This window comes from Poecilia reticulata, linkage group LG3 (genome assembly GCF_000633615.1).
Source record: "Poecilia reticulata strain Guanapo linkage group LG3, Guppy_female_1.0+MT, whole genome shotgun sequence".
Classification (NCBI taxonomy): Eukaryota; Metazoa; Chordata; class Actinopteri; order Cyprinodontiformes; family Poeciliidae; genus Poecilia; species Poecilia reticulata.
In genome coordinates this window covers 30,590,219-30,611,984 of record NC_024333.1, presented here as the reverse complement: position 1 = coordinate 30,611,984, position 21,766 = coordinate 30,590,219, and the positions used below count along the sequence as shown (strand labels likewise).

Here is a 21,766-nt window from a genome sequence, read left to right as displayed (position 1 = left end):
TACCTCAACTATCTGTTTACTATACAGTAGCATATGTTTCTGTTCKGATCACCAAAACYAAGAATAATGTGAAACCAATTGCTACTATTTCTGTGGTWACTTTTCTTTCTATGTTCTTTTTGTTTTTTTATCTTTAGCTTATCAGCTTCAGAACTGCCAGGATCCTTCTCCTTTCCCAAATGGTGACATTATCAAAAGTGACTACAGTGCTGGACAATCCATAACCTTTCAGTGCTACTCTGGTTATGTTTTGATTGGACACAAGGTGCTAACATGCCTCCATGGGACAAATCGGAAATGGAATCACCCCTTTCCCCGTTGTGAGGGTAAGAAAAACTGGATTAAATCAAACTCTAAGTGAGAATTAAATTTCAGGTGTCCACCACATTCATCTTTGTGGAAACTATAACTCATTCAATATGTTCTTTGCAACATTTCAACGTGAACATGTCTTTAGTGCGTTTTGTACAGGGCTTGGTTTAATTTTTGGGTAGTCGTCTTTGTTCACAAGTCTGGAATCTCATCCAGACTCTGGTCCAGACCAAACAAGCAAGCAAGCCCTGGTCTACCTGAAACATGGGTCTTAGAATAGCTCACAGTCTCGCTTGTGGCAAGATGTTTTAACATTTAATAAAGATGGAATATTTTCAAACCAAATACTGATAAAATATTTCCTTATGGTAGAAATGTACCTTTCAGATAGACTGAGTTTCTTCCTGTCCAAACTGAACATTACAACCATCTCAACTACTTTTACTCAGATAAATTTCATTACATGTATCTTTGTCAGTGACTTGGGCTATTCTGATGAAATAACTTTYTCCTGCGCCTTCATGCACAGCCTCTTCCAAGGAGGGCATGTGGAACAAATTGAAGGGCTCGTCAAAGTTTTCCTGCACTGTTTGACAGTCTTCTCAGCCTGARTCAGCAGTTCCCATATTAAAGCATTCACATATTTTAGGCTGCTTTCTGTTTGTAAATTGCTAAAAGGTTTTCCAGAACATTCCTTTCTTCCATGTCTAAGTTCTGGCTTCCTCAGCCATTGAAGCTACTGTGTGTCTGGCCACATTGTACCTTTCTGCTGCTTCAGGAATCCCAATTCATCCCAATTAAGCCTTAAAGGCTTTTATGATAATATGTTAAAGTGGTTTGCCATACTTCCTGGGCAGTGTCTTGGAAATAGCCCATGAGTATTTCAACTGAACCAAACCAAACAGATATGGGAAATTTCTCTGCATTCATTGCTCAGTCAATGAACTATCCTGTCGTGAAAGCCTGATGGCTGTCAGGCTTTGAATGTCTTACTTGAATTACATTGAATCCTACTTAAGCAAAGTGGAGGGTAATGGTACAACTAAGCCCAAACCTATTTATACSTCTGGCAGATTAAGGCTTAAAATATTTTTTATTTTACCAATAAGTTTCTTTAGACTGGAAATAATAATAACATTTTGGAGCCCTGTCTAAAATCTGCTGTAGGGAGCAGAAGATGATGCTGAGGTGCAGAAGGCCTTGCATCCCGAAYGATTCTGACCTAATTGATAAAGATAAGTCAACAAAGTGCTAGTGGAAACACTCCAATTAACATTCTTTCATTGATTAAGAAGGATGTAATTATATATWTTTTTTTATTTCTAATTTGTATGGAGATAAATAGAGTTTAACTTTGATGGTTTAATTTCATAAATTAACCTTTGAATTTTCCCTGTTTTGTTCTGGAGTCACTACGGAAATGGTTGCTTGTGCCTCAGTCACAAAGAACGATTTCAAGTTTAATCATATGCCTCACCTTCTGTAGTTTAACAGTAACTCCTGTCTCTTTGTTCTTTTTTCAATTTTTCAAACTGACAGTCTCATAATTCTGCTTCTTACAGCTCCTTGCGGATATAATGTGACAGCTGAGAATGGGACCATCTATTCACCTCAGTACCCCAACGAATACCCCAACTCCCAAGACTGCAGCTGGCTCATCAGCGTTCCCCATGGCCACGGGGTTTACATCAACTTTACTTTGCTGCAGACAGAGCCAGTCACAGATTATATTGCTGTCTGGTAAGTCTTGGGGAAATTCACACTCATTCATARCATTCAYGACAGAAAAGGGTGGATGTATTGGATTCTCATCGTACAGTTTTTGCATCACTGACAGTTCTGTTTAGGATGTATTCACCCATTCCCTGTTCCGCTGTAATGGACATGCTGCCCGATGGAATCAAAATTTTCTTAAACTYGTGGGATGCGCTTAGTGTTCTCTAACCCCACAGGATGTCTAATACTGGTTTTCTTTAATATCTTTCATCATACGTTATTGAGAGACTGTCTTGATTTTACAAAGCCATGCACCAGAATTGCTTTTARGTCTCAAACARTTTGTTGTAAAATGATATGCTGTTTAAATTGGTATAATKCATGTTTGTAGCAGAGGTTATATGTCCTTAAAYCTAATACATAGACACATGTACACTCTGCAATCAGTATATCRCCTCTACTGCTGTAAAGATGGGATTCAGTGTGGAGGTAAGAGTGCAATACAAGGACTGTGAGAGTAATGCATTTACAATGGGAACACTGACCAATTCAATCTAAGTCAGCGCTATGCCCAGATGTAGGCCCACAGAGGATTTGGGAACTCTGAAAGTAATGATGAGAGTCAGTGGGGTTTGGGAAATRTAATGAATGGAGTGGCAGATCTGGATTCACAAATCGAACAGGACTCAACTGGGTCTGACAAGATTGCAGAGCGGCTAGGCTGTGCATCATGCATCCTATCAAAAATCAAGATGAGCAACAGATTTATCAGAAAGGAAATTAGGATTGAGCAGGTGTTGCAAGTTTGCTTTTAGATGGGTGACTTGGTACTTGGCTTTTTATTTTCAGGTTCAAGCAATGCGCTCTGGGGAGTAAGTAGCTGCAGGTGAAGGGGGATGCAATGAATTCACACTTTGTGGCTTCTGGTTTTTCAATCTGGCCAGCTCATAGAACCTTGCATTTAGYCATGGAGAGGCTCTGCACTGAGTTATTCTGCTACTGCAAATTGATTTTTATGATTGATGTGTTTTTTGGTACATTTCATTTGGAACTAAATTACGAAATTGCATCCATATATGGACGCCACCAAAAGAGCTTGGTAATGTGGGATGAGTACACACATGATGGCTCAGTCCTGCTGTATTTCATGAATATATTTGGAAGCTACTGGGGGCTGACACTTGAGAGAGTAGAGCTTTTTGCAGACCCAGTGGAATACCATCACCATCTACCTTCCAAGGTTTTAGACAGATTTAGAGGTCCTGGCGCAAAGGCTCACTGAATTTGCAATTATTTTTATGTTAACAGAATCAACTGGCAAAGATACCTAATATTACAATCAGTTACCTACTGCTTTTATTTTCAATTTGAGTAATTGATCTTGACAAACATAAATGTGCTTTTCATGTGGAAGGTTGGCACGCAGAAGACTTGTATCCAATTTCGATTTAGATTATGTGCACAGACAGAATATTTTCTAATAAACATAGGTTCTGTTATGGGGATTGGTTTCATTAAATGCATCATAAAAGCAGAGAAGTAAAACACATCTAACTTGGATATTAACATGTGGAATGCTGCTGTATAATGATTTGATAGTTTCTGGAAGGTTTTCTGATTACGGGCACTTAAAGGTACAGACACTTAAAATTTGGCAGGAAAGTATGGAATATATGAGCATTTTCATTTTAAATCTTTAATTATTTTATATCAAAATATATTAGTGATGGTCCAAAAGGGTGTGTTAGATTTTTAAAAACATAAGTTTAAGTGATTATTTTCTGAAATAAACCGTCTGAGTGGGTTACATAAAATGAAATCTGCTTATTCATTCAAATATTTTYATTATGATTTTAACTGAACACATTCTTTCAACAAATTTAGCGAAACTGCCAAGCTTAAACTTTCATTRTTCTTTCTGCGTAGTGGATTTAATTTGGCTGTGCTTTATTACATCATGTTAACACAACACAGATGTGTGTCTGCCTTGTTTTCTCTGGGGTGTTATGTGACAGAATATGCATCCAGATGTGAGGAGCTGCTAACTGTCCCTGTGGTCTTTAACCAGTTGCATTTGGATTTTTGCCTAATATCAGCGAAACAGCACAGTAGGCAGCAGATCCAACATCACAGCATAAAGAAAAAAAACACAGTCAAAGGTCAAGGATTGTCCATATGTATATGGGCAATATACATATGTTTTTTTATCCATGGTGTATTAGTCAAAGCATTCTTCAGACATACAATAATTACATTATTTGATTATAATAAAGCCCTCTGTAGCATAAAAAGAAAAAACAGACAGACAAAACAATGACRTTCTCAAAATCTCTATAAAATTAGAATGTGACATTTTCCTTTATCATTGCAGTTCAGATTTGGATTTGCAAAATTATATAAATATTAATGATAGATGCTTTAAGATTCCACTATATTCTCTGCAAAACAAAGATAAAATCTTTTTTTTATGCTGTATCTTGAGAACCCTTATATATGTGTGTGTGTGTGTGTGTGCGCGTGCGTGCATGTGTGTATATATTTTTTCTTTGATTTATATAAATTCAGTTTATTTAGCTATGTAGGTGCAAAATAAAACCACAGAATGTTGACTTTCCTTTCCTTTAAAGCAACTAAATAGCAGAATTTTATAATGTTAAATGAGCTCCAACACCTTCAGAAGACTGAATTATTGAGGAGGCAAGAGATCCCAGACCCTCCTCATGAATTAAAATTTTAAAACCCTTGTTTAATCCAATGGCATGTTCATTAAAGCCTAAAACTGGTCATTTAGCAACCATAGGAAATGTAACCTTTCAGCAACATTCAATATTTAATGAGTGAAGTAAAGCCTTTAATCTGTGCACTTTGTTCAATAAATTTGTTTGAAATTGGTTTTAAAGATTGATAAAAAAAAATACAGGAAGTGCTGAAAAATTCTCCCTTCCTTCTTTGTTAACAAGCGTGTGGATTTTTCAAAGTTTTGTTTTACTAACGCTGACTGTTTGGTTTATCTCTAATGCTCTAATTAAATCCGTCAAACAATGAAGCACATAACAAGAAGTTCACACTGATCCCTCTTGTTTGYCCTTAATCTCCARTCAAACACTAACATAAATTGTATTTTGTTTTGCTCTTTGAATTCTATACTTGTCAGGAGCAATTCATGTCAGAAGCAAAGTTTTTAAATACATTACAGATAAGGTTGGGTATATAGAATAACACTGAGTTAACTTGAGAAACCTAAGGATTTAATAACAATACTGAGAAAACTCAATATCTTTACATTTTGAAAAGATAATTAGATGAAACCACATTRGAGCGAGATTGTAAAATGTAACTTGTTTTCAGATGCTACACTTCCTCAAAGTTTTCAGGTACACAGGAGACGTCCACTGAAACAACTAAACTGTTTGCCGTTAGCTGGAACTAAAACCATTAGCAGGAGCTAATGCAGAATCAAAACTATTTGGAARATAATTGATGGATGCTTAAAGTGACAATGAAGCATCCTTAAGTCTTTGTAACACACCCTTCTAATATATTTKAGAAAATATTTTGATCCCGATGCTTRCCGTAAGCAGCTTGAGTTAGAAACAAGAGCTCTTTGCAGCATATCCTCATCTCCTGGGTTGGCGTTTCCAAGCAGCAGCTACAGAAACACCAGTGTTTCTGGCCGACTCTCTCCCCTTCAACCATTTGGTCATCCTCATTTTCATTTCCTCTTGTCATTTCTTCATTGCCTTCAGTTTCAAGTCCTGATTACMTATGGACCTTTACAATACATTTAATTCCTTTCAGATTTGTTCRCTCCCAGTTTGCATGTARTCAGTTTTTCATCCTTCTCGTTTTTAAGGGATGGGCCTGATACATCTAGTCCCCAGCTGGGAGTCTTCAGTGGTAACACAGCATTAGAGTCKGCCTACAGTTCYACCTCGAAGGTCCTGGTTCGCTTTCATTCTGACTTCTCTACTGGAGGATTCTTTATCCTCAACTTCCATGGTAAYTCAATTCTCCTACATTTTTATATTAAGTTTTGTTTTCATGTCTCTGTCTATCTGCCTGCCTGTCTGCCAAGCTGTCTACTCAACTGTCAAAGCCTTGAACTTGATAAAGCCAGATTTATTGGTTTTCGTTATAGACCCTGTAGAGTTTATCTGTTGTTACTGTTTAAAAATCACCATTTTAAATCATGTTATTTTAGAGGCACAGATTCAGTCAAATKTTCTGCTCCAAGCTTTGAGGAAGGTTGTAAACTCTCTTGATCTCTGTTTTCAATTGAGATGATGTTCTGCATCAACAACACCATGTTGGGCAGATTATTTTAAATGTTTATTTAAGCACTTTATTCTGACTACATGAGCCATAAGCTAAGTTATGTTATTATTAATATGTTGATAAATTGTTTTAAGTATATMCCCTAAATAATAATTTTGTGACTGTATGCTGTGATAAACCTAACCTAAAACTAAATATTGAACAAGATCAACTATCTATAAGAACAGTGCTTCTTTGGGATCTTTGTGGTGTCTATGACAACAGCGTTAGGAAAATAAAAACACATGAATAAAAATAATCATCTTTTACAGGGATTGCACACAGGTTCCCACACTTTAGTAAAGAAACATATGTACAATAATGTTGCACATTTTGCTGCTCTGTAATCATAAGATTTTTTTCTACCTTTTTTCCCCAGCTTATCGTCTGAAGAAATGCCCACCTCCTCCTATTGTGGAGAATGCAGAGATGATCTACGAAGACGAGGACTTTCACATAGGTAGTAGTCCTTAAAGGTGTTTCTTTTGTATTCAGGATTTACAAGACAAACCTGTATTGCTCTTACTTGACCTGATAATGTAAAAGATTAGATTAGAATTCTGAAGAATTCTAAATTAAACTGTGCTGGTCACTTTTCAGATTAAATCACTTCTATCAGCTTTATTTGATCTGGTGCACAACGAGATAACGACCAAATATTGTACACAATCGGGCTTGTTGTGACTCATTTTCTGCAGACTTATTATCGTAAGAAATAATCATGRTACTTGGTATGTACCAAGCATATCTACAGAAWATGACAATTGTTTTTTTGTTTTTTWAACTATTCCACATTTAATACAAAGTGTCCATCTGGCTCTGGGGCTTCTCAGTGTGAGAAGATGCAGAGGCATTAACATGAGTACCAGGGGATAGTCCTCATTTAGACTGGCATATTTACAAAAAATGAAACTAACCATTGCCTTAGATTTTTCTTTATTTTTACCACAAGAGGAGGAAATGCAGTTAACCATCATCAGGCCCACAGAGGCATRAAGTCTAATCTTATTTCAGTATTTTGTAACACACACCAGACCACTATTTTTCTGACCTAATTATTTAGGGAGCTTTAATCAAATCATCACCACGAAGTGTTGCACCAAATAGTCTGAGGATACAATTCGATGTAATCCATAARTCAAGTTTTGCTAAATTAGCTCCTCAATAAACATGAAGGTGGTTAAACTGCATTGGAGTAAGAATCTGTTTGAAAGGATGCTCACTCAGCTGATGAAAATATATTTAATTCATGCTAAGAAGCTGAAAAGCTTTAATAATGTTTGTTTTTTTCTGCTARAGAACAAGATTTCTATCAGTGATCTGCCAGTTCACTTTGAACCAAGCTGAATTTATTCATGTTCATAGTTCGCCAATTAAATATTCTRCACTTAGTTACAGTGCTAACATGAACTAGTAGCTCCTTCATTTTTAACAATTACAGCTCAAAACACTGTTCAGATAATAATAACATCATTTGCCAATTAGCGTTTGTCAGCTCTGTTTAATTTTCTGCTGTTCTCTTTGCCTACATAAATTGTATTTACATTCCCAATGACCAATGAAATGTTTTTATTTCGTTGTGAGAACCCAACRTGGGTTTAAAATTTTGATCGGTAATCAATTACTTTGATTTAAGGCAAAGTGAAAGGCCCATTGTGAACAGTTTTGGATTTATTAAATCTAACGACACATTTGCACATAACCTTAGGAAGTTGAACTCTAKCAACCTTCTGATTAAAAGACAAATCTGCCTGCTGAGCTACTGGCTTTCTGTGTCTGAATTGCTCTTTCCATGACCTGAYGCCCTACGGTGAGTTTAGCCTTACATGCCACCTGGACAAAACCTCCCAGCCTACTAGACATTTACTTCAGGAGTCTAAGTCTTAAAGCTCTAAGCATAAAAAAAAAGACATTTGACAGCCCAGCAATCGGCTGTTGAGACGGCTGAGGTCAGGTCAACACCCCTRCGGTCACATTTCGAAAACTAAAAGACTGAAAAGGGTTTTTTTTTCCTAGCGGTTCCCCTGTTTTTTTTTTATCAGACAACACTCTCATGCGAACATCACATAAATTWAAGACATGATTTTGCTTTGAGAAGCTCAGACAGTCTCTGAACCAGGGATTTGTTTAATGCAAYGTCTTTAGTTGTACGTAGATTGAGGTCTGTTTAATAAATTCTAAATTTTGTTTGAGTGGAGTTGATCTATAAATTGACTGAAGATTAAATAAAACTGGTATATACACATTTTTTAGAAGTGTTTGTGAATCTGCTGGTTTATTATTTGTATTTTTAAATTGAGTATAATTTCAGATTTGTGTAATTTTTGTTCAGGTTGACATAAAAAAATGAGTTGTTACAGAACATTTTTGTTAAGATACAGAAAAGTAATTGTTAAAGATACACAGATATGAAAATCAGAACCTGTATCGATCTCCAATATTGATACTGCTGTTACCATTTTATTTTGTGCAGTTTTTTATTCAATTACTCAATTAATCGTCAAAATAATCAGTAGATTATTTGATTAATAAAATATTAGTTCTGCACCCCTGGTAGCGGAGACATGGCAAACTATAAGTGCTACCTTCTCATACAATAGTGCTAAGATGGTTTTTACTTACAGTATAAGAAATAATATATAGTTATATGTATTTTAAGTGAGCGAGAAAGAGGGAGAGAGAGAAATTCAATATTGTCTGTGTTGCTGGATGAAATCAAATTCAATCAATGCAGGAATTCAATTTCAGCTGCATATAGGGCTACTTCAGAATGGCTCTTGGTAACTATGTCCACAACTAATAGAAACAAGTGAGGTTTTTAAATATAGTAGATGTAATAGGATGAGGTTTTAACAGCTAGCTGTTTTTATGGAATTTCTGCATAGAATTTCTCAAAGCGATTTATACCAGATTTATAGAAGAATGCACCTTTTTCTTCTTCTTTAGGCTCTTTCAACAGACTGCAAATTATTCAATCTATTTTAGTGCTACACATTTTTCCCATACTATGGAAATGAGTCACATGGCTCCAATAAGACTTTGGCTTTTTTTCTATCTTATTCTAAAAGTTTTAAGTCCTTCTTTTGAACTAAAATGTAAAAGTAACATTCATACTAAAATGTGCACATTTTTAAAGTAGGATATGTTGAAAAGCTTGACATGTAATCTTTCTTCTACCTTCAGTATCTCCTGAGGCATCAGAGTCGGTTTGCATTCGTGTCCAGGATCTCACATTTTAACGTGATGGAGAATCGCATGTTGCCAGTTTGTCTTGGGGCCTACAGTTACACACATAGCTCTTTTCAAACCTCCACTCTGGGCTGAAGGAGGAACAGAACAGGAAAGCATTGTGTCAGTAGTTGCGGTGTAGGGGACATGCTCTGGACCTGGAAACAGGGAAGTTGTGCAAACCTTTAGATGAGATAATGGTTTATGCACGTCAAACAGCGCTAAGCAGGCACAAGGTTTTTTTCTTTGATGTTCTAAAGGTATAAATCTTTAAGTAAGCTGAGGGCTAAAGTGAGTGTTAGTGTTTGTTTAGTTCAAACAAAGTTTTAAGCTTTGTGTCTGTCTGTGCCCTGTGGTCTGAGTCTCGTCAAAAAGGTTTGAAATATATATATAGAATTGAATCTGCTGGAAGGCTTTTGAGAATTCAAACCTGTCAAGCTCACCTCTTGAAGTTAAAAGGCATCATCAATGAGAAGGAAATAAGAAAGAAGAATTGATCAATTTGAAATTTTAAACATTATTTGAAGAGATGCAAAACTTTTAGTGTTTAAATGTAATGTATTCATTTCAAGCAAAATGTCACTTTTGTCATTGAGCAAAATAAAATCTAAATATGTTTCTAGGCACCTAAAAAAGGCCGTTTTAAAACTTTGTCTTAGTATTTGTGGAAATGTAGATCTGTGTGTACAAATTATAGTCTCGAATCCTTCCCTTCAAGCATGGAATAAATAAATTCTTCTGTTTTTATTCTGGGTATTTTGTTTTGCTTTACTTTGCAAGATCTTAATTGGACAGAATGGTTTATTTAAAATATATATATTTTTGTTTCTTGTTTCACTAATAAAATCTGAAAATCAGCAATAAGCGCAAAGGTTCAAGGTACTTTAAATATATATATATTTAAAAAAATTCCCTTCTCACCCTCCGCGGGTGGTCTGTTTCATCCTCTGAGCTCGGGTCCTCTACCAGAGGCCTAGGAGCTTGAGGGTTCTGCGCAGTATCTTGGCTGTGCCTAGAACTGCACATTTCTGGACTGAGATGTCTGATGTTGTTCCTGGGATCTGTTTGAGCCACTGCTCCAGTTTGGGGGTGACTGCCCCGAGGGCCCCGATGACCACAGGCACCACTGTGGTCTTCACCTTCCAGGTCTTTTCCAGTTCCTCCCTGAGGCCCTGGTATTTCTCCAATTTCTCATGCTCCTTTTTCCTGATGTTGTAGTCACTTGGTATTGCTACATCCACCACAACGGCTTTCCTCTGTTCTTTATCCACCACCACAATGTGGGCGAGAGGTGAAAACATGGATATATATATATATATATATATATATATATATATAGAAGTTGTTGAAATATGAAATATGTAATGTATTTTGGTGACCTAAAGAGTCTTTTATTCCATTTTTTTAGGTGATATTGTGAAGTATCGCTGCTTACCTGGCTACACACTGATTGGAAGAGCAGAGCTTATGTGTAAGCTTAATTCCCACTTGCTTTTTGAAGATCCAGCCCCAAAATGTCAAGGTAAGGCACAATATATATAAAACTCTGCTTTAATATGTTGGAAATGAAGTGTATTTGACACTTGATTTAATAGTCAGGTAGAAAAAATCAGGGTTCCTGGAAGAGTTTCAGTGTGATTTTATTAATAAAGTAACATATTAAGATAAAATTTTGATTGAAATCTGTATTATTTTATAATGGAAGCGTCTCTGTTTACCTATAAAATTAATTATTACAATTGCTATCTGAAATCCCTATGAGATAAATATTAGCTACTTGATGTTAGTTTTTATTTATTTATTTAATTTATTTTATTTATTTTATTATTTTTTTATTTATGTCTAATAAAGAAACACAGAACAGGTTAATTCAAAACTTAAGTAATTAAATGTGAAAGGTTGTAGCATGTTGGATGTTAAACTTATATCAGCTTTAGAAGATACTGTACATTTGTTATCCAATCAAGTCTGGGAAGCATAGTGGAGTGAGGGCTGAGATAAATACTGTGATTTCTACGTGACTGAAATGAGCTTTGAGCTGCATGTTGAAAAGGTACAGATCCCCCTGTTAAAGTAATAGAAAATAGTTTTCTATTGTAAAACAAAGGGGATAAAAACGGCTTTCTTATGAGAAGACGTGAGAAGCAAAGAAGAAGTTCTCTCAAAGATAAAGCTGCAACGTTTGAGTAAAGTTTGTTCTTATGTCCTTTCACTGATCTTGTAGATGTTTAAGGCTATTGACAATAAATAATCAGTGGTTTTTAAGTTTTTTTTGCTAGAATTCAAATATATTATGAAAATTATGTAATTGGCTACATTTTAATCCTAGAGAAGTTGTTTTCTGAACCTAACGTATGTTTTAAAGATGAGCATAACCAGTTAAAACATGTTTTAGGTGTTTGGATTCAGGTGTTGACAGATGTATTATCTCGGCTCAAGTATATCTTGTTGTATATGCATACGTTGTTTGTCTTCTCAGTTCTCTTTATTTTTCTCACTTTCTGTAAGTGTAGAGGTAGACTCAGGGTGTTTTCTTGTAATCTCTTTATCCTTCCATCCCTTTCTCGTTATCTCCTTTCCCTTTATACTTTTTGCCTTACCTCTGCGTTTTTCTCTTTCTCTCATTTTTCAATTTCCTTGTCCATTATATATGAAATATGGGACTAAAGCATTATAGACTAAAGCAAAGTAAAGCATTATAGCAAATGCTGTAATGCTCCTCTTTTGGGAGCAAATCTCCATGACCTTTGAGTACCATACTACCAAACAGAACCCACTTAAAAACAGAATAATCTTGTATTTGTAAGTGCATGATAGTTATTTTCGTGTCCTTTTTGTACTTTTTCTGCCTTTTTTTTGGCATTCCACAGCTCACATTATTCCCAATCATTTGCAACCCCACCCCTTCTCTAGTGGTTTCTTACCTGACTCGCTTTATTTTTAATCTCTCCAGCTCAGTGCCCAGCAAATGAGGAGAGGTTTTCATCATCAGGAGTCATACTAAGTCCTGGGTTTCCTGGCAACTATCCCAACAGCCAGACTTGCTCCTGGCTCCTTCGTATGATTCCAGGTAACGGATTTGATGGCATTCTGTTTTCTGAATATGATTGCGTAGTTAGTGTAATAAGGAATTATGCTACTGTAACATCTCTACCTTTTTTCCTGTCTGGCTAATGCTAGCTTGTAGGTGAACAGCAACTAAAAGTAAATTGCCAGTGTCATCTGTAACTACTCTTGTCCTGCACTGTAGAAGTGCTGCAGTCGATAACATTTTTGGTTTCATTCCCACCTATGAAAAATGAGGATGTTTTCTACAGCTCAAGTACAATAATTGATAAACTGTCACGTCGTTCAGACATCACAAGGGGCATCCCTGACAAACCCCAGCTCCACTGCCAAGGCACAGATATGAATAAGGTCCCTAGTGGTTTGTGTAAAAATAACATAAAAATAGACTCGAATCCCAGATAAGGCTTACATGAGTCTATTGTTGGTAAAAATGTTCGTTTTTGTCAAGGGATGAATATAAAGTGTGTAACTTGTGAATTAGCTTTTTATGTATAAACAGTGCACAAACAATGTTAAATTGCTATACACGTCTTTTTCATGCAGTCTAATACATTTGTCTTGTTTCCCAGGTTACACCATAAATATCTATGTAGAGATGTTCCACAGTGAGAAGCAATTTGATGAACTGGAGATTTTTGATGGTATGCAAATCTCTCATCACTATCTGTTGCACATGACAACATTAATATACATAAAAGATACCCATTGGCAGTAAGCTTTAATTCATTTTTATCCATGAATGATAACATATGACTAGATACACAGCTCTTCGTTTCCTTTTATAGTGTTCTGATCTTACTTGAGCTTTTCTAATTGATCTACTGTTGCTAAAATAAACAAAGTGCCCTCAGATATTGATGAGTAAACACAAGCTCAACACGACACCTAATACATGAATATGTAGCAGTTCTTAGCAGCTTGGTGATATTCCCATACAGCATAGTTGAAACATACATACACTGTGTGGACATAAACCTCTTTTCCTAACAGTCTGATATTAAATCACATATAAACTTTCTGATTTTGGGCCAGTCTGAATGATCAAAGTCACTTTTATTTACCAGATTGTTTATTAACAAAAATGTTCCCAATGGCGAAGTTTCATATCTATAATTTTTTTTAACTGATAACATTACCTTTTCGCTGTATGAGCTGAATCGAATGTGTTGGCTGCGCTTCCACCAGCTTCTCCAATAGTCATGTTTGCAGGTTTCTATGCTAGCAAACTCCATCACATTTCTATGGGACAGAGATTCCTACTTCCAAGCACTGATTTTGCTGTTCTGAAGCTACCCGGCGACATGCATTGGGTCATTATCCATTCTGAAGACCCATTTGTAGGTTTTCTAAACGGTTTAGACTTCATAAAGTTTTAAGTGCCCGTCTGTTGTCTTGATTCTCACATAATGTTCTTTCGTCATGCACGTCTGTGGCCTTTAGCGCAGAGCTGTACAAGAAGTGTTTTCCCTTGTATCTGTAAAGAGACCATGAAAAAAAAGTGTAACTTGTGTATTGATTTTTTTGGAAATATGCACTGTATTTCTTACAAACACAAGGATTCTTATCTATGAATGGGCAAAGATAAAATTCTCAGACATTCTGCTCCCCAAGGTAGCAAAATGTGTTCACAAATGCAGATTTTGATTTACAAGCATGAAATGTGTGCACCCTGGATTTTGCACATGCATACATCTCTATCTACACATGCACAAAGCAGAAATGTTCTGCCATTCTTTTTTTCACGAGGTTAAAGACATTGTCAGAATAACTGTGGTCTGTGCCCATATACCATCCCTACTTACAACAAAATACAACTACTTATGTTGACACTATTGAACTTCACAGTAGTACAATTGTGCCATTGTGCAGTATCCTCCTCTTTTTTATTTTTTTTACGTAATGACTGTCTTTGTGGCTACACTAGCCTGGTAAAAACCAGACCCTCTGTTCTACGCTTCTCTTCATACAGAGGGTCTGGACTCTCGGCTATTATTTGGTTGAGTAGCAAAGTTTTAAATTGTACCCAGTTGCCAGTGCCAGCTTGATTATGACCCTTACTGAAGCTTACCTGAGGTGTGAAGAGGTGATGAGCAAGGTGACCGTTAATGTTTGTATTAGGAAGTGTGGCCAACACGGACTCAACAGTGGATGTTCACTTCATCCACTGCAATTGCTAGAACCACAGGAAGACTCCAATTCTAAAACAGTGTCGAAAATCAATGCCAAAAGCATTTAAAGACTGAGTCTAAACACAATCTCTCAATGGCAATGCTGCACAGTGGCAGACACAATACAAAAAGTTGCAATTTCTCTATATTGCGGATATCCTTCAAGATAACAAGGAATTTTGTTCTAAAGCCCTGTATATGTGTGCTTCTTACTAGGATCATCAGGACAAAGCCCTTTGCTTGTTGCTCTGAGTGGTAACCATTCCTCTCAGCTGAACTTCACGTCTAAAACAAACCAGCTCTATCTACGATGGTCCACTGACCACGCGACTAACAAGAGGGGATTCAAGATACGATACTCGGGTACAGCCAGCATCTTTATATTTTCTTTCAGACATCAGCAGATAATCAGATGTGAAAGATTTCACGTGTCTTTGTCCCGCTTTGTTCAGTACTGCATTTGGAGCTTTTGTACAGCTTTTTTCAAAGAATGAAAGAAAGAAAGGGAAAAAAAACACTATCTTGTTAGTTTCATTCATTGTGAGGTGTGGATGATTGATTTAATGACTTGATTGAAACGAAGTGTTACTTTGCATTATCATATGTCACAATAGGAGTCTCAGTTTTCAAGGTGATAGTTCACATCCCATCTGGATGATTGACAACTACCTACTCTGCCCTGCCTCTGCTTTCTCAGAATCTAGGAACATTTTGCACCCCACATAGTTCAAAAGATTGCTAATTTCTCAGACTAGCATTAATAATGATCTCCTAATGCCTTTCTTCTCATGAGAATAATGTGTTAATGGTAGAGTGAGCAATGATCATTTAGAAAGCATTCTTTTGAATGCATTAAGCTGCTTACATATGAAAAGGGAGTTAATAGCTTTGATTTATTAATGCGTGTTAGACTGTGAGTGGCATCTTAAATTTGTACACATTTTTTTTGTAAGGTTGCCGATACTCTTAATTATAAAATGTAATTTACGGTGACACAGAACTTAAAAATAATGGAGGAAATAAAGTTGATGGATTTTTAATCTATAGTTGAAATTGGTCAGCAGTCTTGAGTTCTGTTCCCCACAGAGCTGTAATGGGCTGATAACAGCGACACAGAACAGGGATTTATGGTTGAGATATTCCACTTCATATACATTATTAATACCCTGGTGTGCTGAGGTAAACAAATCAAAGTATATAATGCAAATACATGCTAATCACTTTTGGCTTCCTGCTTGGTAGGTTGAACTGATCAGAATGACGTTTAATACTAGCCGCTTTATTTTCATAATATTCACATCCTTTGACTTGGCTTCTGCTGTTAAATGGTGTTATTATTAATGTTCATGTGTGCATCCAGTGATCCTCCTGAAACACAGCAGTGGAGTCGTCAGTGTTTATGTTTCATCGATCTTTATTAGAGTTATTTTTTATTTGCTTTATTTTTTTTTCTATCTTGTTATTGTTTTACAGACTCCATTTCATTCGTAGAGCTTTTTGGGCAACCTATGAATAAATCTGGCAGTATATAAATACTTAAATTATTTGGAGAACAAGAGAAAAATGACTTAAAGTTGTCATTTGTGTTCTTTTTGTCATTTGTGATTACAAGCGGTTTTTATCCTTCCTTGTGTGGTTAGACAGTTTCTATTTAAATAAGTTCCTGAATTTTGCAGACAGTGATCAAAGTTAATTGAATTAGGGAGACTTAGGAACCTTCTTACTTTATTAAATAACAGCCCTATTTGAAAACATATTGCATCCATTTCTTGTAACATTAAAATTTGTTTGGTGGGACATATTTTTGTGTCAAAAACAAACTAAACAAATCTGCAAGAGGATTAATAAGTTTTTCATAGCACTAAATCCTTTCATGTTGTTGTCAAAAACTAGTTGTTTGTTTTATTGTACTGAAGTCCATAAAACTAATTCTTCTTCTTACAAGTACTGTCAACAATTTTCTTTTTTCCATGGGAAAATATACTTGACTACCAAACGTTTTTAGGTAGTATGTGTCAAATGGACACATAGATGGTAGAACCAAGATGTCTGATATTTTAAGCCCTATACCATTAACTGGATGAAATAGTGCAATAGTAGTGTAATAATGTTTAAAAAGAAAAAAGCAGGTAAAGAGGGTTAGACATATGTTAGACACTCAGATGGGATGACAGGTTTGTAGAAATGGTGGGGTGTTATTTCGCTCATTTCAGGAAACATATCTGAGAGAAACGCTGACCCCATTAGGTAAACAGGAGACAAAAGTGGGCTATCATAATTCATCCAACCATTCTGTACTCAATCAACTTTGCATTTTCTTTGTTCTGAGAACAAACCCATTCTATTACTCAAAAATAATTGCTCTATTATACGGTCTGTCACAGGTTTTTAACTTCTTGTAAGTTGACTCAAGTCACTGTAATGCTTGCACAGGCAGAGATAATTTAGCGTGTTTTTTTTTCTCAAAATCCCTCTTAAAATTAACAGGCGCTCTTGATAATTATTTTCAGCATCAGGCTGGTAATCGCTTCAGTTTCTTGTGAATTTCTATCATTTTTCTCATCTGTCTTTCTCGTTCTCCGTTTCAAGCTTCTTATTGCAGCATTAATGATCCTCCGTTAAATGGTGGCGTGGTCAACCGAACGAAACTCCATCCAGGTAGCAGACTCCAGTTCTACTGTAACCATGGTTACCGCCTGGTAGGCTTAAGCAACGCCACCTGCAGGCTTGATTCCAGTGGGCTTTACCAGTGGGACACACCTGCTCCCGTTTGTCAAGGTAGGCAGCCAAAAGATGTTTTTGAATAAAAGTGGCATAGTTATTTTCTAAGACCTTTCAATTTTGAAGATTTCCTTTGTATTCTATTTATCTTGTTAGTAAATATGTTTTATTGGGATGAATTAGAGCTATTTAGGATTTTTAATGTTCTACCTTGTACCATTGAGTTGTTTTCCCAAACTCGTTGTACTATTTCAGTGCAATGACAATAAAGGCTTTCTGTTCTATTTCTGTTCTATTTTTTACTTTTTTGCAGCTGTTTCATGTGGAATACCTCAGACTCCCGGTAACGGCAGCTTCCATGCATACCACTATAATGTTGGTAGCCAGGTCACCTATCAGTGTAATTATGGCTACCATCTTGACCCTGGTGCTCCTGTGTCAGCTGTGTGTTTGGAGGATGGCAGCTGGAGTAACACAGGTTCAGTTCCCCGTTGCCTGCGTAAGTGATCCCAACCAGAATCCACCTGTCTATAAAATAATGCTATAATTTCAGTCTCTTTTTTCACCTATGAAACATTTTCTTCTTCTTTTTTTTTACCTCCCACTACAGCTGTGCACTGTCCCAGCATTGAAGGCGTCCTGACAGAGCACATGACCTACCGCCTGCTCATTGGCAGGCTGGCTGAGTTTGGTTCCACTGTGATGTTGGAGTGCTCAACAGGCTTTTATTTGGGTGTCGGGCATCGAACTCTCCGATGCCTCGCCAACGGGACCTGGGAAGGATTGGATGACCCAGCTACGTGCAAGAGTAAGTTTGACTCACTTATTCATGAGAAGGTGTACACTCTAGGCCACTTGATTTTGAGATTTTATTTTTGATTGTGACATAGTTAAATATTACAGGACACAGACGGTTACATGCAGTACTTTAAAGTAAAGAAAGATGTATTTTAGTACACATTTTAAATTTAGATGGGTTTAAGATTTTTGTTTTAATAAAAACAAACAGGTTTGCAGATTGCACACTGCTGAAAGTTGCAAAAGAGTTAGGAATCCCAGCAGAGAAGCCAAGCTTGCTCACCATTGCATAACCCTATAGTCATCTAAGAAAAAAAAAATGGTGATAGCAAAGTCTTTAATTTGAGTAAGTGCTTACCAAACGAAAGCTTAATTAGTTATGACTAGTAAGAAGAAATAAGACCAAAGAAATCTTGCCTACTGTGACGGATTGCTGGGAATTTGCAAACTTCTCATAGCAAACTGTATTTCCAAAAAGCTTAAATTCAGGCTGCAGTCAGGTAGCTGATGTAACTTCTGCTCCCGTTCTGAGGAGCATTGCTGCCCTGATGTGCACAGGTGTGTACCGCGACTCAGTTTCCTCAGGACAACTTCATGTAGGGAATACTTTTTATTAGCAAATAGGGAATTTATTGTATAAAATGTATAAGTGAGTATCAACTACCAAAAGCCTCATTGTTCCACACATCGTCAGTCTGGACTTTTCTTTAAGTTTTAATTGTGTTAAAGTGTTTCAGCAGTCAGGTAATTATCAGGACACTGTGATGTCACTCAAACTCTGTTACCAATGCACCATCAGACGGCGGCTGCAGCTAAAACCTGGTCTTGTTCCTTTGGCTTAAACATAAAAAGATAGGTTGCCAACACTTCTAGTAATAAACACCAATATAACACAACATGTTTTCTTAATATCTGCATGGCAAGATATTATGGCCGTTGCAGAAACTGTGGGCTATGTCCTGGTGCCTCAGCCATGTTTTGTTCTTTCCCCTGAAACTGAAGCTCTTTAATAGTGTTGTTTATTAATCCTGTGACTGTAAGTGTGTAACTGTTTTTATGATAAATCCATCCTAATTGTTCTGAACCTCACCCACTTTTCCTGCATAGCTAAGCTTTCTGGTAGAAGAATATATGTTGTCCTTTTCTGTGTGACCAATAAGTACAAACTCGCAAAATTTGTCAACAAAACAATTTCTGTAATTGTATTATCACATTTGTTAGCTGGTGGTTGCCACCCAGCCCCAGTATAATACAACATAATCTCCGAAAGTTTAATTCATTCATTCAAATGTTACTAATCTGCTTGCAAATACAGAGGAGAGACCCAACTCTGATCGTTTAATGTGAGATGTATTACACAATTTTATGGCTATATGTCTCTAAGAAATGTTTTTACGTCTTTAAGCCTTGTTTGTACTCTGTACTTCACACATGAAACGCAGTCTATGTGACCCCTGTTAACAAGTTTTATGGTTGAAAAGAGCAGCTGTATGAAAGAAGAGATGAAAAAGACGCCTTATACATAGAGACACTCAAACAATGATGCAACAAAGTGAGCAGGCGACATGCAGCACACTGAAAGAATAACACATGAATAAAACTGCATTGCAGTTACTTCCACCACCTGTCATGAATTAGTTATCAAAACAGCAAACCCACCCTGGAACAAGCAGACAGCTGGAAAAATCAGAGAAAGGTATTCTTCTAATAGGGGTACCTTCTGTTATTTTGTCAAAATTGTGAGCTTTATGTTTTGGTGTGTTGGAACCACAATGCAGGAATGGTGTTTTTGAAAATAAAAGCTTATCCCAAAAGGTAGATGCACGCTATATCAACTCGATAGACTGCACATGAGTTTTTCTACTTTCTTCTCCACTTCATCCTTCTGAGATATGAGGGGTGTATGTGTTTCCAAATGCCTTAGGAGATTAAGCATTGCCTTTCACCTTGGGGCTGTGATAACCGTTTCATGCGGAATATAGACTGTGATTCCTAAATGTGATTTGCATGTTGGCAAGCAAAGACGTTTTTTTTTTTTTTTTTTCAAATACTAGTGGTATTCTGCAATGTGTCTTTGCTGCTTAGTTCATAAAGAAAAGCTTAGTGAGAACATTGTGACTGCGAAAACTTTCCAATCCAGAATTTCTTAGTGTTGCATAATACATGAATTGCTGATGATAATTTGAGATGTGTACACTGAGAGGAAAAAGTAAGGGGATTAAATGTGTTTAAGATTAAAACTGTGATTTATTTAGGTCGATTTTAAGTAATCTCGTTGTCTAAGTTGGCTAACCAAATACTAAAGCAGCTTAGGCAAGTTGAGGAGAATTCCTTAAAGATGACAATAAGTTTGAAAACTATATTCTTCCTAAATCTGTCATTATTTTACTACAGATAAATTATGGCAACAGCATTTGAGCGAAGAATCAGAAAGGCATTTCCAATTGTTTGGACAAAAAAGAACAAAGGAACATATTCAAAGCTGATCGTTTTTTGATCTTACAACTAAAGCTGAACCTGATTCTTTCCGTCTGGCGGCACTGCTTCCTGTTCTGCTCGGTATCCAGTGTCTCTTCTCTTGTGGTCTGTCGTACTCCAACCACAAACAGTGTTGATATGCACATTTAGAGTTTTCAGTGCTCTTCTCAGATTTATGTCTCGACTTTGATGGCCAGATATTATGGCCATTGCAGAAACTGTCCGCTATGTCCTGGTGCCTCATTTTGGGGTATCTCCAGGTGTTCCCAGCCCAAAAGGGATATGTAGTCCCTTCAGTGATTTCTGGGTCATCACCCTGGATTCTTTCCAGTAGGTTGAGCCCATCCTGATCAGATGCCCAAAACACCTCAACTCACTCCTAACTCTCCATTTCCAGATTTCTAGTTATATTATTATTATTGTTTTAGGTCTTTACTTAATACATTCTCTCTTTTGGTTTCAGTCATCTCTTGTGGGGAGCTTCCTACACCACCCTTTGGTACGAAACTGGGGACACTGACTACGTTTGGAGCAACCACCATCTTTATGTGTAACCATGGATACACGCTGGTGGGGTCACATGTGAGAGAATGTGGCGCTGATGGCCTGTGGAGTGGTGCAGAAACTAAATGTTTAGGTAAGATCCATTAAATATTGTTGAGTGTGTGTGTGAGAAGACATATTGGGATTAAAATGCAGTGAGCAGTCAGAAAAATATCAGAAGGGTCATTGTTGTTAAATGTTAACTTGGACCATTTTCATCATAGGTCTGTGATCTATAGAGAGGTTTTCTTTGTCTACGCCTTTAACGTCTGCTGTAACCTTTACTTGCATCCTTTTTTAGACGAGACGTATTCTAACAGTGCAAATGATGGACAATGCATTTTTATAGGGTGGATTTTATACATAGTGGAGGAGTTTAAGTATCTGGGGATCTTGTTCACGAATGAGGGAAGAAGGGA

The 21,766-nt window shown here is 36.6% G+C and overlaps 1 protein-coding gene across 1 annotated transcript in view; it reads left to right on the top strand.

Moving 5' to 3' along the window:
* Positions 1-21,766, top strand: part of LOC103462895 (CUB and sushi domain-containing protein 1) — a 221,121-nt gene that overhangs the window by 148,955 nt on the left and 50,400 nt on the right. Inside the window, exons 43-52 of the mRNA XM_017303877.1 lie at positions 138-326; positions 1,875-2,052; positions 5,882-6,027; positions 6,722-6,802; positions 12,524-12,640; positions 13,209-13,280; positions 15,024-15,170; positions 17,397-17,585; positions 17,842-18,027; positions 18,139-18,336. Coding sequence (XP_017159366.1) covers positions 138-326; positions 1,875-2,052; positions 5,882-6,027; positions 6,722-6,802; positions 12,524-12,640; positions 13,209-13,280; positions 15,024-15,170; positions 17,397-17,585; positions 17,842-18,027; positions 18,139-18,336 — 1,503 coding nt within the window. The remainder of the gene's footprint in view (positions 1-137; positions 327-1,874; positions 2,053-5,881; positions 6,028-6,721; positions 6,803-12,523; positions 12,641-13,208; positions 13,281-15,023; positions 15,171-17,396; positions 17,586-17,841; positions 18,028-18,138; positions 18,337-21,766) is intronic.